This window comes from Anolis sagrei, chromosome 1, assembly GCF_037176765.1.
Source record: "Anolis sagrei isolate rAnoSag1 chromosome 1, rAnoSag1.mat, whole genome shotgun sequence".
Lineage (NCBI taxonomy): Eukaryota > Metazoa > Chordata > Lepidosauria > Squamata > Dactyloidae > Anolis > Anolis sagrei.
Window position 1 is genome coordinate 174,352,674 of NC_090021.1, and position 18,118 is coordinate 174,370,791.

The following is an 18,118-nucleotide window of genomic DNA, read 5'->3' on the forward strand; positions in this document are numbered from 1 at the left end:
TAAGGACATCAGGCAGGCCCCAACCCTGGCAGTTTTCAGGAGGAGCTTGAAGACGTGGTTGTTCCAGTGTGCCTTCCCGGATTAACGATACCATAGCACTTTGTCCCTCTAAAGCACTTTACATTTTTTAGGTCTGCTAATTTGTCTCTCCACAAACACCACTATTACTTGTTCGTCCATGTTCAGCATTATTTCCAATTTTAATTTTACATTTGGCCTTCCCATAGTTTTAATTGTATCTTGTCTTATTGATAATGTTACATGTTTATGTTTTATTTTAATTGCTTGTATTGTTGTGATTATTGCTTGTATTGTTGTGTTTGGGCTCGGCCTCATGTAAGCCGCACCGAGTCCCTTGGGGAGATGGTAGCAGGGTACAAATAAAGTGTTATTATTTATTTATTTATTTATTTATTTATTATTATTAATAATAATAACAACAATGTATTGTCGAAGGCTTTCATGGCTGGAATCACTAGGTTCTTGTGGGTTTTTTGGGCTATAGGGCCATGTTCTAGAGGCATTTCTCCTCTAGAGAAATGCCTCTAGAACATGGCCCTATAGCCCAAAAAAACCCACAAGAACCTAATAATAATAACAACCTTTATTTATAACCCGCCACCATCTCCCCGAAGGGGACTCGGGGCAGCTAACATGAGGCCGAGCCCAAAAATAATACAGCATAATCAGACACAAAACAACAGAAAAATTACATCATGACAAAATACATAAAATGACAAAATAAAATAAGCAGTGAAAAATAACATAATAAACGAAGGACTAAGATTTATAGCTGAACAAATCCTGCAAATATTGCCTGTCTTCAGCCTTGACCATGAAGAGGTTGGCCTTGCCTGTTTCACATCTGTGAGATAAATAGCTCTCTTTCATCCTTGCTATGCTTTTCACTTTGTGCTATGGGAGTTCTTGGAGCATAAAGCAAAGCAACATCTCTCTGAAGAGTGATGCCAGCTGAATGGTGACAATGCAAAGCCAGTTGAATGGAGAACTGCAGAGAAGGCAACCTAAGCAGCTTGGTTAGGGTCATTGCTTAGCAACCTTTGTCTCTGCTACAGAAATATGAAGAGAGAGGGGAAAAAGAAGGCTAGATACTCACTTTAGACATTTGATTTCTGAATTCCTGAAAAAACGACTCCACAAGAGACATATTGTTGAAGCAAAATGTCTGATAGATGTTTCTTCCAAAGACTTCCCAAAGGAGACACTGAGCAGGTACATTTGTTGTCATAGCTTCACAGATCTCTGCTTTAAGCTCTGCTACAGATGATTTTTGCTTCTATAAAAGATGTGTTGTGCAATAGTTGAACAGGTATTATTATTATTATTATTATTATTATTATCTCAAATACTTTGAGCAAAAAAAAAAGCCACCACCCTTGATGTAAAACAATGATGGGAATCATATAACCTTAGAGTGAGATTTGGAAGGTCTGTGTAGCTTTATTGTGTAGTAGTCTATACGCTCTGGTTACATCCCGTATAGACTACTGCAACACTCTCTACGTGGGGTTGCCTCTGAAGACTGCCCGGAAGCTGCAAGTAGTCCAACAAGCGGCAGCCAGATTACTAACAGGAGAAGGGTACAGTGGAGCATACTACTCCTCTGTTGCGCCAGCTCCACTGGCTGCCAATTAGCTTCCGAGCACAATTCAAAGTGCTGGTGTTGACCTATAAATCCCTATACGACTCCGGCCCAGTTTACCTGTCCGAACAGATTCTCCCCTATGAACCATCAAGGTTGTTAAGATCTTCTGGAGGGGCCCTGCTCTCGGTCCCACCACCCTCGCAAGTGCGTCTGGTAGGGACAAGGGACAGGGCCTTCTCGGTGGTGGCCCCTCGGCTCTGGAACTCTCTCCTGATGGAGATTAGAACTGCCCCTTCTCTCCTGACTTTTAGAAAGCTGGTGAAAACTTGGCTCTGGAATCTTGCATTTGATGAGTGAGTCAATAACTCTTGACCACATGGATGGATGGTGATGAATTGTGATTTCATTTGGACGACTTGGCCTTATGTAATTATGATTGCTTTTTAATGTATTTTATGTATTAGTGTATTATGGGGTGTGATGTTTTAAACTATTGTTTATGAATCTTTGCTGTAAACCGGCCTGAGTCCCTTTCCGGAGGTCGAGAAGACCGGTATATAAAAGTTCTAAATAAATAAATAAATAAGACTATAAGGCTGTTATATTTAAGCATATTTTAACTGAATTGATTTAATGTTTTAACTGTATGCAGTTATGGGCTTTATTATGTATTTTATCATATACACATGGATGCATCAAATCGTGCCGGCTGGAAGCCGCCCTGCATTCCCCACGCCAAGGGAGTTGAGAAGGGTGGGGTACAAATATTTGAAATAAATAATTAATAAATATATCTGGTCCAACGATCGGCAGCCAGGATGCTAACAGGAGCGGCTCTCAGGGAGCATACCACTCCTCTGTTGCGCCAGCTCCACTGGCTGCCAATTTGCTACCGGGCACAATTCAAAGTGCTGGCTTTAGCCTTTAAAGCCCTAAACGGTTCTGGCCCGACCTATCTGTCCGAACGCATCTCCTCCTATGAACCAGTTAGGACATTAAGATCGTCTGGGGAGGCCCTGCTCTCGGTCCCGCCGGCTTCTCAAGCACGCCTGGCGGGGACGAGAGACAGGGCCTTCTCAGTAGTGGCCCCTCGGCTGTGGAACGCCCTTCCCACAGGCATTAGATTGGCCCCCTCCTTATTGGCATTCAGGAAGAAAGTGAAGACCTGGCTCTTCGATCAGGCTTTCAACTAAGCAGCACAGTTGATTGATTACTGGAATATGGATTAATGGACAACGAGATCAGATGCTGATTTTATTGATGAGACGTGATGGATTGTTGTTTTCTGTACTGCTGTATTGATGTTGATGTTAATTGATTGATATTACTGTTTTAAATTATTATGAATTTGTACTGTATTGCTGATACTGGTTGTTAACCGCTCTGAGTCGCCAAATGGCTGAGAAGAGTGGTATACAAGTAAAGTAAATAATTAATAAATAAATAAATATTTATTTATGGCTAGGAGCCCCCAGTGGCGTTGTGGGTTAAACCCCTGTGCCGGCACAACTGAAGACCGACAGGTCGCAGGTTCAAATCCGGGGAGAGGCGGATGAGCTCGCTCTATCAGCTCCAGCTCCTCATACAGGGACATGAGAGAAGCTTCCCACAAGGATGATAAAAACATCAAATCATCCAGGCATCCCCTGGGCAATGTCCTTGCAGACGGCCAATTCTCTCACACCAGAAGCGACTTGCAGTTTCTCAAGTTGCTCCTGACACGACAAAAAAAAAATTGCCATGGCTCAATACTATGGAATTCTGGGATTTGTAGTTGGGTGAGCACTTTTTGGCTTGTAAAACTACAGTTTGCAAAACAACAACCCCCATGAATCCACAGCATTGAGACATAGCAGTTAAATTGGTGCCAACTGCATTAATTTTACATTGTAGATGCACTCTAAGGTAATTTAATTTCCATCCTTGCAAGACCAGTGTAACACAAGTATGCTCTGCTGTTTCTATGTGGAACATTAGCACATACTCAAAATCTAATCACATCAAATTTGGATGTACTTCCATTGCTGAAATCTCTGTCTGTACAAGACTTCTGTGGAATTATCAGAAATAAGATCTGTCACTCATTCATGCAAAAAGATTGCACTGGGAAACTAGAATCACGACTGCACTTTTTTCATCAAGCAAAGCTCAAAGTAACATTAGCATTTTGAAAACAATCTCATTAAAATGAATATATAGAGATTTACCTCTGCCAGACTGAGAATCTTGTTGAGGAGATGAATTCTGGCTGATAATGACTTATTTTCGTCATGGCCTTCCAAATCAAATGTTGAATTAATCGACTCTGCAGTGATTTAAAAAACCAAAATGACACATGCAAATGTTTCCAAATGTTAGAATATGGTGATTCTGTCAAAGCATGTCACTCTTGTGACTCTTTTCCTCTAAACATTGCAGAAAAGAGCAGAATGTTTTGCAAATACTAGTTTAAAGGTCTGCCAGAACTCCCAAATGCCAATCTAAAGTGTCATGCATCACTCTTCCACCAAAGCCAATTGGCAGACCTTTAAACCAGAATTTCTGGCCTAGTCTTTTATCTTATCTACCACATAACCCAATTATAGAAGAGAAGCTGTATTCCTAAACATAGATAAAAGTACTGGAGGATCAAGTCCATTTTCCTACTAATTTCCTGAAAGTATTACTTTTTGAAATATGCAACTAGTACTTAACCTAAACCTCCCCAATAGGAGATTACAACGACGATAGTGGTTACAGCTCGTTTGTGCAAGATATAGCTATTTACCATAAAATAATATTACATTTTCATAATCCTCACTCATGACTATTTTACAGACAAATTATTCTAATTTTTAAAAGAATCAAAAACAGACACAGAGGTGGCACAAACCAAGAAAACCCGACTCCAAATGCATACAAAAGTCCTTGAATGGATTTCAGCCCTTCAAAACATATTATTTGTAATCCAATGTTATTGGCGCAATGAGTCCATGATGAAGACAGACATGATAAGATAATCTATTTAATTTTGGTTTTAATGCAAGTTTTTAAAAGTGGGAGGATGGTTAAAAAGCTACCACTAAAATAGAATAATGTGATTGAAACATATTTGGGACAATATGTCTAGGTTTTTTGAAAATCACTTAAGCAAACTTTGGCCCCATCTACACTGCCATGTAATGAAGTTTCATGACTGCATTGAACTGGATTATATTAATCAATACTGCCATATAATCCAGATTATTAAAGCAGATACATTACCATATAATCCAGTTCAATCTGGATTTTATATGGCAGTGTAGAAGGGGCCTCAGGCTGGATCTACACTATCATAGAAAATCTATATTATCTGCTTTGAACTTGAATTACAAGGCAGTGCAGATTCAAAGCAGATAACTACCTGGGTCGTTGTTAAATTTTCATTACACTCTTACAATACAATACAAAGTGCAGGTTATTACCTATAAAGTCCTAAACGGTTCAGGACTTGACTATCTTCATGATTATTGACTATTTCTACGACCCAAAAGCTCCGTATTGTCCAGAATGCGGCAGCCAGGTTACTCACAAAAACGCCCATGAAGTGCCATATAACACCAGTGCTGCGGCATCTACACTGGCTCCCAATTGAGTATCGTGGTTTGTATAAGATACTGGTCCTGACCTTTAAAACTTTATTTGGCCAGGGTCCATTGTATCTTAGAGACCGTCTCTCTTTCTACCATCATCGGAGGTCACCACGACCATCCCAACGCGATTTGCTCTATATGCCGGGTCCTAGAGAAGTGCACTTGGAAAGCCTTCTCTATTTCTGCCCCTGCCTTATGGAATTCCTTGCCTCCCTATTTGAGAGCCATGCGTGACTTAGGGCCTTTTACTCAAGCACTTAAGACCTGGCTTTTTACTAGAGCATTTGACCCATGTTAATTTTAATATTTGTATGTATGTGTTTTATCCTGTATAATTTCTGCAATGTAAATTGCCTGGAGCATCTCGGATGGAGGGCGATTAATAAGTAATTAAAGATGATGATGATGATGATGATGATGATGATGATGATGATGATCGCATTTTCCCCCGTGAGCCAGCATGTACTTTAAGATCATCCAGGGAGGCCCTTCTCTCGCTTCTACTGCCTTCACAAGCTCGGTTGGTGGGGATGAGGGAAAGGGCCTTCTCTGTGGTGGCCCCTCAGCTCTGGAAATTCCTCCCCAGGGAGATCAGACAGGCTCCCACTCTCTCCATTTTCCGCAAAGAATTAAAAACTTGGATGTTCTGTTGTGCCTTTGATTATGCAGCTCACCACAGAATTTCCCAACCTATCCAGCCCCTGCACTTTAACACTGTCCCTTTCTGGTACTTCTAACACCTTAATAGTCTAAGGACAATAGCCTCCTAGCCCAGCCCTCCAATTGCTACACTTTTCCCAGGCACTACATAGGAATCGCTGCACTTAGCAATTTGAGCTGTATCCAGCATTTATTATTCAGCCACGATATTGTTTTTAATTGTTTTTAAAATGTTATTTGATTTTATGTTTATTGATATTTGATATTGATTGTTTTTGTGATTGTTCTAACCTGTACCTGTTTGGGCTTGTCCGAGTCCCTTCGAGGAGATGGAGGCAGGGTATAAAAATAAAGTTATTATTAAAGTTATTTTACATCTCCCATGACTTATTGTGCCAATTTGATTATCAAAGTAGCAGAGACTTCGACTAAAATGAGCAAAACCTTTGCATTACCCCCTTGTTCTTTGGCTCTCTAAGAGCGCTTCCACACAGATATTCACCAGGATTGTGGCGCAGCTGGCTGAGTGTCAGCTGCATTAAGATCACTCTGACCAAAAGGTCATGAGTTCGAAGCCAGCCCGGGTTGGAGTGGGTTTCCAACCAATTGTGTGTAGCCTGTTGTCGACCTTTGCAACCCGAAAGACAGTTGCATCTGTCAAGTAGGAAAATAAGGTACCACCTTAAAGTGTGGGGAGGCTAAATTAACTGATTTATGAGGCCATAAAGAAGATTCCAGCAAAGCATTCCAGCGGGGAAGCATGCAGGGAATGCGGAAGTGCTTCATCAGCGTCGCAGATGGATGATGAAAGCGACAGCTCCCCTGAGGGCCAGAAAAAGTTAAATAGCCTCTGTGTATATCTGTATATATTTGTATGTCAAAAATTGGCATTGAATGTTTGCCATATATGTGTACACTGTAATCCGCCCTGAGTCCCCTGCGGGGTGAGAAGGGCGGAATATAAAAGCTGTAAATAAATAAATTAAAACGAATAATTAAAATGCTATTCAAAGCTAGCTCAATGTCAGGATGTCCATAAAAATATACATCCCCAGTGAACACTACAAACCACATTCAGCCAGAAACAGCATGAAAAAAAACTTCGCTAGAAATTCCGGTTCAAGCCACAAAATCTACTGCCGATGTTTAGCATATATTCCCAACAGAGCTGAAACTCAAGATCAATATACAGAGCACTTGGACAGGGAAAGCACTGAAGCATTCAGCGGAAGAAGCTGGAAACACAGCTCCCTAGGAGGACTAGGGAGCTGATCTTGGACTTTGATTCTGAACTGGCGGAACTTTTAAATGAATGTTTAAAACTGTTTGTAACTGTTTGTAACTGTTTATTTTAATGTAGATATTTGGCATCTAATGGTTGCCTGATGTAAAGCCACCCTGAGTCCCCCTCCAGGAGTGAGAAGGATGGGGTACAAATGCGTGAAATAAATAAATAAGTATTTCCCTTTCTTCCTGTGCCCTGCTTTCATCTAGCACTGGTCATAATCAGACAGACTTTTTCTTATCAGTGCATCCCATCAGAAGAGAAAGGGGGAAAATAGTCCTAGTTTTGAACTGATCCACAGTCAACAGATCTTTGTGGCCATTATCCCAGCCTCCAGCCGGTTTCTGAAATGCCTGTATGGGTGCTTCACAGGGAACCGAGTCTCTTTAATCTACATCCTGACTTGGATCAAATGACTTAGCCAGATGTTGGCTAAGGCATTTTAACTCTACTGTAGCCTGTGGTTATTATTACTATCACCACAACCACCCAATCTAGATGTACACATGACTTACTGAAACAATTGGAAGGTATTATGAAAAAATAAGATCTGCAAGAAAAGGAGGATGGGTAAGTTTGCCCCGATTGCCTCCTTCCTGTCCACACACACACTTCTTGCTCTGGCTAGTATGAGCATCCTTCATGCCCCCAGTCACTTTAAAGACTGCACTTTTTATAGTGTGCTAATCCTAATTGACAGAGTTGGCAGTAAAGGAAGCCATGTCTTTTGGGACTGTGGTGGTTTTGGTTGTAACCTTTGGCCACTCGAAGGTCTTAAGGCAACCCTATCACAAGGTTTTCTGGTGTTGAATGTAGTGGAAGGTCATCCAATGTGTTTCCATGGCCAAGTGGAGAACTAAATCCTGGTATCAAGAATTGTAGACCAATATCCAAATCATGTGGCTTTCAACATTGTACTATTGGGTTGCAATCATATACATACATATTAGGCTTGGTTGATCCAAATAAAAAGGTTCAAAACTCGTTTCTGATGTAGAGAGCACTGGTGGTTTGATTCTAAAGTCTCTTCTGGATTTTTTAAAAAATCAAAACTTTCCAAAACTTCCAAAACTTGCGAATCAATTCATTAAAGCATGCACACTAGGGGGAAAAAAAACAGCACTGGTACTGTTTTAAACATTTGTTTAAGAGTTCCGCCAGTTCAGAATCAAAGTCCAAGATCAGCTCCTTAGTCCTCCTAGGGAGCTGTGTTTCCAGCTTCTTCCCCTGAATGCTTCAGTGCTATCCCTGTCTAAGTGATCTGTATATTGATCTTGAGTTTCAGCTCTGTAGGGAATATATGCTAAACATCTCCTTCCCTCATTTTGAGACCAAGCTTGATGAAACTTGCTACAGTGGTAAAACACATGGACCACTGTTAGCTCACCAACACTTCTATCCATTTATTCCTTTTTGCAGATAAAATCAGTCATTTTATCATTACTTACTGACTGTAAAGGGCTGTCTGTCTGGCTGTGGCTGGCTACCCCAGTGCCTTGGTCATGGCAATCAGGCAAAAGTAAAATGATTGGTTTTTAAGCAGTTTATGTTCTCTTGGCTTTGCTGCCTTCTTTAGACACCTTTGTAGATTCAATCAGTTTATTTTATACGTAGGCAAAGACTGCTACAGACAGCTATTTTTGGGTCCTTCAGCCATTTTGGCTAATAAACAGGTGAGCATTGAGGGAAATGCGGTTTAACAGCAGGACCTTTTGCAGTCTCTACCACTGAGGGCCTGGCCTTCACAAACTACTACAGTTAAAGATGGCTGAAATTAGCCATGGCCATCGCCTCCGTCCTTGCGGCACGGAAGGCATGAGATTTTAAAAAATGCCTTGCCTTTACCAAAGTTGCTTAATAGTTGTGAAAATTAAAATAACCTCTCACATGTATAAATATGTGAGAGGAAGCCACAGGGAGGAAGGAGCAAGCTTGTTTTCTGCTTCCCTGGAGACTAGGATGCGGAACAATGGCTTCAAACTACAAGAAAGGAGATTCCATCTGAACATGAGGAAGAACTTCCTGACTGTGAGAGCTGTTCAGCAGTGGAACTCTCTGCCCCAGAGTGTGGTGGAGGCTCCTTCTTTGGAAGCTTTTAAACAGAGGCTGGATGGCCATCTGTCAGGGGTGATTTTAATGCAATATTGGCAGGGGGTTGGACTGGATGGCCCTTGAGGTCTCTTCCAACTCTTTGATTCTGTGATTCTATGGGAGACATCTGAACATTATGAGATATTTCCAAAAAAAGGTAAGTGGTTCAAATTCGGATTCCCCCCCCCCCCTTTCCTGCATGATTCAAAACTGCATCGGATTTCATAATTCGTATGTTTTGTTCCGAATTTCAGTCTCTTCTGAACGAACCTATCCAACGCTAATACATATCTAGATGAAACCATTCCATGTTTTGGCCGGTTTTAAACTGGCTATCCAAAGTACTCGGGCACCAAAAATCACTGCCAGACATGTATGTTGCTCACTGAAGTATTCTCAACAGTTTAAACAATTGCTTGCTCATTCGAGTACTCATCGCAAGCCCAGCAATCATTTTAGCACAACTCTCCCAGGCCTTTGTCCAAAGAGTTTCCCCTGATTAAAACTTTATCTGCAGCAAAGAAAGGAAGTCCACTAAACTCTTTAATAGAATCAAATAACCTACCCAATGATCCATTCCTGCTTTTAGGAACATCAGCAGTCTGGGATGATGGATTGCTGTCCTTCTCTGGGTTAGCTGACCTTCTCTGTTTTCTGATAAAGAAAAAAAAGGAGTTAGAAGAATCCTGCATCATCGCTTATAATTACCCTCTGGCTGACGTTTCTCATATCAAATCTCACGCAAGCTTCCTATCAGAACATGGATTTCTTTCTAAGTCTATTTCATGGCAGAGATTTTTTTTTCCAGACCAGCTATTGAGTCTATTTTGATCTTGCTTCCACTAAAACAAAGCTATTTTTATCAGATTTCTTCTCCGTCAGAATGGAAAGAAGGGAGCAAAACAACTTTTTATGGCCAGGATTCTACTTGGCTGACCATAGTGAAAGTCATCCTTTGGTGATAGGAAGCATATTCCGGTTCAATAAACTAGACAAACATTTACTATAATTAAATGAAGGAAGTATACTGAAATGAGAGTGGCTTCTTAGCTTGTGGGTGTATTTGAGTCACAAATACAAATCTAATTTAGAAAGAATTTGTCCCTTCCCTGGCTTAGGTAACAATGTCCTTCCTACGTCACCTGCAGTGTGAGGCAGAGGGTGGAAATGGCCAAGTTGTATTGCACCAGTGTTGCAAAACCGGCACAGCCAAAGCATCTAAGATTGCTGTGGTGGGCCAAATTAAGTCAATGCAAATGTGGTAGTGCTTATCTGAATGAGTTATGAGTCAGATGCTGGCAGACGTGGGAGTTGGAAAGGATTAAAAATGTATATCTTTTAAGTTATTTATTTTTGCATGTGGGAAGGATTATTTCCAACACTTTTCTTCTTGCTGTGGAAAACTATGGAGCTTTCTAATTGACTTTCGATGTTTGTTCACTTTTCCAGTTTTGATTTCTGTGTTTAAAAAAAAGATATATTTTAAACCCCTTTTTTCCCAGCTCCAGCAGACCTCACCTCTGAGGATGCTTGCCATAGATGCAGGCGAAACGTCAGGAGAAATGCCTCTAGAACATGGCCATATAGCCCGAAAAAACCCCACAAGAACTGAGTGATTCCAGCCATGAAAGCCTTCGACAATACATTAAACACATTTTTGTTTAGAAAACAGTTGCTTTTGTGCAAAACATGTTTTTCATGGCTCAAATCTTACACTTTCTTCACAAAAAAGGAAGAAAAAAGTCATGGAGTGCCAAGAATAATCTGGCTGTTTCTCTTTCTTGGCTGGGTTTCTTAACACTTGAGAAAAAGGAAGAACTGTTTTGAGAAAATTCACGAATATTCATTGTATTCCTGAGTAAGATAGGACACTGCCATATAAAACCCAGATTGTTCACTTTGAACTGGATTTGAATAAGATTTTCCTGCATCTTGGCAGAGGTTGGACTGGATGGTCCATGAGGTCTGTTCTGTCGCGCGCTGGGCCTGTAACAGCTGTACTTTTCTATAGGACGTATACTTGAAGCCCTGTGGGAAGCCAGGGGGCCTCGAAGAGAGGTTCTCAGGGATTTTCTGAAGTGATGGTCTTTAGAGTCTTTAATGGTACAACAAAGTCTTTATTATGGAACAAACAACAAATCTTCAAAGGTTTAAACAACACTTTAAGGCTTTCTTAGTCTAGTCTTCAATGGACTGGCACCTGACTTTGATCAACTGAACCTTCTCTGTAGGAAAAACCCTTTTTAACCTCTCCCAGGCTGCTTTCTATCTATGCCTCATCGGTGTGGGTGCTACTACCGAATCCAAGTGCGTCTGGGTATTGAGCAGACCTTACCGGCTGAGGCTTGAAGATATTTCAGCTGAGTTCAGTAAATTTCAGTTTTCCTGGATGATCAGTTTCCTTGGATGATCCTTTTTTCCCTGGAAGCTCTTAAGAAAGGAAGCTTTTCTACGGGACGAGCTGGTCTACATCCTATAGCTTAGCTACCTTGTGTGAGACTACCCAAAATGGCTCCTTTCCCTCCCAGAAGCCTGAACAAGCGGCGGAACCAGAGCTTAATTAAGACGGACAGGAGGCCTGCCCTATAACTGCAAACTTTAACAGAAAGAAATAAAGTTGGAGCTCCTGGTACAGCCGTACCAGCACAAGGTCTCTTCCAACTCAATGATTCTATGATTCTATGGATGATATGGCAGTGTAGCCTCATATAATCCAGCTCAAAGCATATTATGTGAATTATCTGCATTGATAATCTGGATTATATGACAGCGTAGATCCAGCCTTAGTGATAAACATACTGGCAAGATGAAGACCTTTCAGCCAAAAGATCTTGATCACACACAGAGCAAGATTGTCATTGCTTTTTTCTAAAGCTCAGGCATTTTGACTTGCCTGCGGCCACACAGTTGATTTTCATGCCTTTCTGCCCATGCCTGGATGCTGTTGTTTTAGCTTTGAATATGTTTTTCATTCGTTTTAAAAATTTTAACTGTTAATTTTTAAGTGATACCATTGATGTTTAATTTTGTTTCAATGTTTGTATATTTTTGGATTGTATAGAAAAGTTTTTAATGTAAGCCATTTTGAGTCTCCTTCGTGGACAGAAAAAGTGGGGTATAGATGATGATGATGATGATGATGATGATGATGATGATGATAGTCCTAGTCCAGCACTCAAACCACTACACCATGGTTTAAACCAGGGGTCCTCATACTAAGGCCCGGGGGCTGGATACGGCCCTTCAAGGTCATTTACCCGGCCCTCGCTCAGGGTCAATCTAAGTCTGAAACGACTTCAAAGCACACAACAACAACAACAACATTTTAAAGTAATACCATTGATGTTTAATTTTGTTTCAATGTTTGTATATTTTTGGATGGTATAGAAAAGTTTTAATGTAAGCCATTTTGAGTCTCCTTCGTGCACAGACAATCCTAGCTCATCGGCTGAAAGCAGGCCCACACTTCCCATTGAAATACTAATAAGTTTATATTTGTTAAGACTGTTCTCCATTTTAATTATGGTATGTTTTTAAGTATTTTTGTACTACAAATAAGATATGTACAGTTTGCATAGGAATTCATTCATGCTTTTTTCGAATTATAATCTGGCCCTCCAACAGTTTGAGGGACTGTGACCTGGTCCTCTGTTTAAAAAGTTTGGGGATCCCTGGTTTAAACCATGACATTGGTTGAAAAAAACTTTGCAAAAGCCCTAAATCTAATCCATGATAGTGCTAAAACCCCACCTCCCCACTCAATCATTGGAACAATGAAAGAGCCCAAGTATCAAAAGTGTAAGAACTTCATCAGCGAGACTATACCCTGTCTGATTTTATACTAAATGCTCCCATTAATATCCCTCCTATTAAATTTTATACTATGCCCTTCTACTAAAATTTCAATTAGGGACTAAACCCGTGTTTAATATGTCCCTGTAATTTTTTTTTTAAAAAAGACTGCAACAGAAATAGTATATATATATCCCAACATTCTTTGTAGGCCCTTCCAGATAGGCCCTATATTCCAAGAGCTTATCCCAGATTTTTAGCCGAGATTATCTGGCAGTGGGGACTCATAAAATCCAGGTTATAACAGAAAACCTGGGATCAGATCCTGGGATATAGGGCCTGTCTGGAAGGGCCCATGTCTTTATATTGTACTGTGCCAAGAGCCATCTTTGTTCTGTATTGATCAACATTCAACATTTAATCATCTGACCCTTGGCTGGAACCTGAGGTTGACCATCTGTACACAAAGTCTACCATACCAGTGAGAACTGGGCCAGAACCATTTCTCTGTGTCATTATTTTTAAACTACAATACATTCAGTGTTCACAAATGACATCCTTGTCTTTTAGTTGGATTTGAAGTACTTTCCTGCAGCAACAAGGCAATATGCTATCTTACCTGCTTATTAGGGGTGGGATGCCATTTAGTTTGGGTAGCAAGTCCTCAGGTTTATATGCTGTGCGTTTGCAGGTGGCATCTGAACTACAAAGCACAGTTTCGAGAAAAGGGAAAAAACCTGCACTAGGAAGGTTCCGTGGAGCAAGGTAGCCTGAAAAGAATGAAATGAAAAAGTATATGTTAGTAGAGCGAAGTAGATAGAAATCCATACAAAAACTAATATAAGTAGAATGTATTGTCGAAGGCTTTCATAGCCGGAATCACTGGGTTGTTGTAGGTTTTTCCGGTCTATATGGCCATGTTCTGGAGGCATCTTCTCCTGACGTTTCGCCTGCATCTATGGCAAGCATCCTCAGAGGTAGTGAAGCCATTAAATGCTAATCAAGGTGGTCAGTTGAAACATTCACACCTAGCTCCAGCAGACAAAAGTCCTTTGTCCCACCCTGGTCATTCCACAGATATATAAACCCATTTTACTACTTCCAACAGACCTCACTACCTCTGAGGATGCTTGCCATAGATGCAGGCGAAACGTCAGGAGAAAATGCCTCCAGAACATGGCCATATAGCCCGGAAAAACCTACAACAACCCAATATAAGTAGAGTTTCCCTTATCCAAAATGCTTGAGGCCAGAAGTGTTTTGGATACCCCCTCCCCCAGATTTATAAATACCTATATTCAAATATATGTGCATAATGGGATATAAGCATAACATTAATTTATCATTCATATATACTTTATATGTATAGTTTGAAAATAATTTTAAAATTGTGCAGAAATGTCTATGTGCATTGATCCATTAAAGAGCATAGGTGTCACTATCACACCTACTCATGTAGTCAGTTTTGGAATTTGAAGTATTTCTAATTTTGGAATTCCAGATAAGTGATACTCAACCTATATTAGACTTCATATTTTTATGAAATGTTTTGGACCACAGAGAAAAAGAGAAGCATTAGAAAATGAAAATGGAATTTGTTTAGGAGCAAATTGAAAGGTGGGATGGAGGCAGGCAAGTTAATTCTAATTAAAAAAAAATTATTTACAGCTTTTATATTCCGCCCTTCTCACCCCACAGGGGACTCAGGGCGGATCACAGTGTACACATATATGGCAAACATTCAATGCCAATTTTGACATACAATGTATACAGACATAGACAGAGGCTATTTAACTTTTTCTGGCCGCCAGGGGAGCTGTCGCTTTCATCGTCCATCTGCGACACTGATGAAGTACTTCTGCATTCCCCGCATGCTTTTTGCTGGAGTGCTTTGTTGGAGTCTTTTTTTATGGCCTCATAAATTAGTTAATTTAGCCTCCCCACACTTTAAGGTGGTACCTAATTTTCCTACTTGACAGATTTTATTTAATTTATGTATTTGGAGTGCTTCTACCCCACCCTTCTCAACCCTCTAAGGGGGACTCAGGGAGGCTTACAACAGGCACAATTCGATGCCCAACAGTTCACAAAATACAATGTACAAAATACAATATAACAACAACAGTTATAACTAGTTAAAACAGTCAAGTGAATACAATAGGAGCAATAAAATCATCTTGTGGTCAGCGTTCGCCAATTCATAAATCCATAATCCAGCATTGTCATTGTCCTTTCCTACTCTGGCCGTCATTGTCCTTTGTCTGTCTGCCAGATTACCCAAAGGCCTGGTCCCATATCCAGGTTTTTAACTTCCTTCTGAAAGAGAGGAGGGATGTTGATGACCTAATTTCCCCGGGGAGTGAATTCCACAGGCGAGGAGCCACCACCGAGAAGGCCCTGTCCCTCGTCCCCCCCAGTCTCACTTGTGATAAAGGTGGCGCCGAGAGCAGGGCCTCCCCAGAAGATCTTAAGCTCCGAGGTGGGACGTAGAAGGAGATACGTTCGGACAGGTATGCTGGGCCAGAGCAGTATAGGGTTTTGTAGGTCAAAACCAGCACTTTGAATTGTGCTCGGAACTGGATCGGCAGCCAGTGGAGCTGACATAGCAGGAGGGTGGTATGCTCCCTGTATGATGCTCCGGTGAGTAATCTAGCCACCGCCCATTGGACTAATTGAAGACCGAACAGTCTTCAAAGGCAACCCCACGTAGAGCGCGTTGCAGTAATCTATTTGGGATGTAACAAGAGCGTGGACCACCGTGGCCAGATCTGATGCAACTGTCTTTCGGGTTGCAAAGGTCAACAACAGGCTACACAATTGGTCAGAAGCCCATTCCAACCCGGGCTGGCTTCGAACTCATGACCTTTCGTCAAAAGTGATCTTAATGCAGTTCACACTCAGCCAGCTGCGCCACAATCCCCGGTGCATGGGGAAAGCATCACCATCACAAGGAAGCCCCGTGCTGGTTCCATTTTAGCCAGTACAACACGGGAAGCCTCCTGTGTTGCTGATGAAGTGTCTAGTGACACTTTCACCCTGGTTGGAGGCAGGGCTTCTAGCGGAAGCTTCCTTGCATCGTTTGATGGGCAGAGAGCATATCAGTCCTCCAAATGGGGCAGAAGCATCCTAGTATGCTAAAATCACCCCGTCTGATGAGGTGTTAACTAGAAAAGCACAGAATATATACAACCCCAAAGGTATCACAACTTGAATTCATACTGACATCAGGGCATGTCCCAATGAAAGCAATGGCACTTATGTAACTTGTGACTAACAGTAAATGGGCCTACTCTAATCCATTCTCTATCCACCTCCACATTCTGAAATATGACTCTGCCTCAGTTTCATGGATAGCCGCATGATTAAATGCAGCAGAGCTGTGGGAACAAATGATGAAACTGATTCTCATTTATGCTTTTTCTCTTATCATTCCATTCCCTATACTTGGGTTCACTTTGGTACCAAGGACAAGCAATAAGGAGGGTTTAGCATATATGTATATATGTGTGCGTAGAGAGAGAGACTACTAGCATTCTCATTTTTCATGATTAATCATACCCCAATGTCTATTTTATATCGAGACTAGCTGTCCCCTGCCATGCTTTGCTGTGGCCCAGTCTGATGATCTGGAAAATAAAGTAATGCAGAAGCGTTGGTTTTTAATATATGTAATTTCTTTATGCTTGTGGGTAAACAGTATTTGATTACGTTTTCTTGCCCTGGTGAAGGGAGTTGGATTGGATGGCCTTAAGTATTTTCTATTGGTCATAGGGGTTCTGAGTGGGAAGTCTGCCCCAATTCTATCATTTGTGGGGTTCTTTGATTGTAGGTGAACTATAAATCCCAGTAAAAAAAACAACTCCCAAATGTCAAGGTCTATTTCCCCCAAACTCCATCTGTGTTCCTAGTTGAGCATATAGAATATCCATGCCAAGTTTGGTCCAGATCCATAACTCTTTGAGTCCACAGTGCTCTTTGGGTGTAGGTGTACTACAACTCCCAAACTCAACATCACTTCCCACCAAATCCTTCTAGTATTTTCTGTTGGTCATGGGAGTCCTGTGTGCCACATTTGGTTCAATTCCATATGCCCTGAGTCCTTTGGTGGAGATAGAGCAGAATATAAATAAAGATTATTATCATTATTATCGTTATCACTGGTGGAGTTCAGAATGCTCTTTGATTGTAGATGAACTATAAATCCCAGCAACCATAACTCCCAAATGACAAACTCAATTTTTTTGAGTGATGGTCACTCCTTGGGTTAGTAGGTGTCTTGTGGCCAAAATTTGGTGGCAATTCGTCCAGTGGGTTTTGAGTTATGTTAATCCCACAAACGAACATTACATTTTTATTTATATAGATTGACATGTAAAAACATGAATCTCCTGTTGTTGTATTTGTAGCACATGCAAAATTTACATTTTGTCCAGAATCCCTTAGCCAGCATGGCCACTAACCATGCTTTGACCTAGACAATATAAGCAAATTGCATGTGTCATACCCATTCACAATGCTAGTAATATAAAATGAGAAGACTTCTATAGGATGTACTAGCTCTGTTTTAGCAAGGTGTATTGTTCTGGTACGGCTTTACCAGGAGCTCCGATTTTATTTGCTTTGTATTAAATGTTTGCTTGCAGTCCAAGGTTTCAGAGACTCTGCAGAAAGGCGGCTTCCTTTGGTTGCAGTCATAGGGCAAGTCACCTGTCCATCATCGTTAAGTTTTGGTCCTGCCCCTTGCTCAAGGCAATTGGGAAGGGAAGGGAGCCATTCTTAGTTAGTCTCAGCAAGGAAAGCTAATATGCAGGATGGGTGCAAGCTTCCCCTGTACAAAAGCTTCAACCCTTAAGACTTTCCAGGGGGAAACAGTCTTAAGAGCATCCAAAACTTTCTGGGGGAGAAGAATCTTAAGAGTCTCCAAAGATTTCCAGGGAAACAGCTCTAAAGACCAAAGAACTCCAGCTGGATAACATCTAAGCCTTTACTGGTAGGTCCACTCTGCGTTCAAGAAGCAGTTCGACCCGGTAGCGGAGCCCACATCAGTAAGGGTTAGATTACAGTCAGCCTGGG

General features: G+C 41.1%; 1 protein-coding gene across 1 annotated transcript in view; it reads right to left on the reverse strand.

Annotated features, from left to right (window-relative positions):
• Positions 1-18,118, reverse strand: part of ABCA12 (ATP binding cassette subfamily A member 12) — a 214,919-nt gene that overhangs the window by 167,153 nt on the left and 29,648 nt on the right. The window contains exons 3-6 of the mRNA XM_067470388.1: positions 13,665-13,815; positions 9,819-9,907; positions 3,814-3,911; positions 1,118-1,297 (exon numbers count right to left, since the gene is read on the reverse strand). Of these exons, the coding sequence (XP_067326489.1) occupies positions 1,118-1,297; positions 3,814-3,911; positions 9,819-9,907; positions 13,665-13,815 (518 nt within the window). The remainder of the gene's footprint in view (positions 1-1,117; positions 1,298-3,813; positions 3,912-9,818; positions 9,908-13,664; positions 13,816-18,118) is intronic.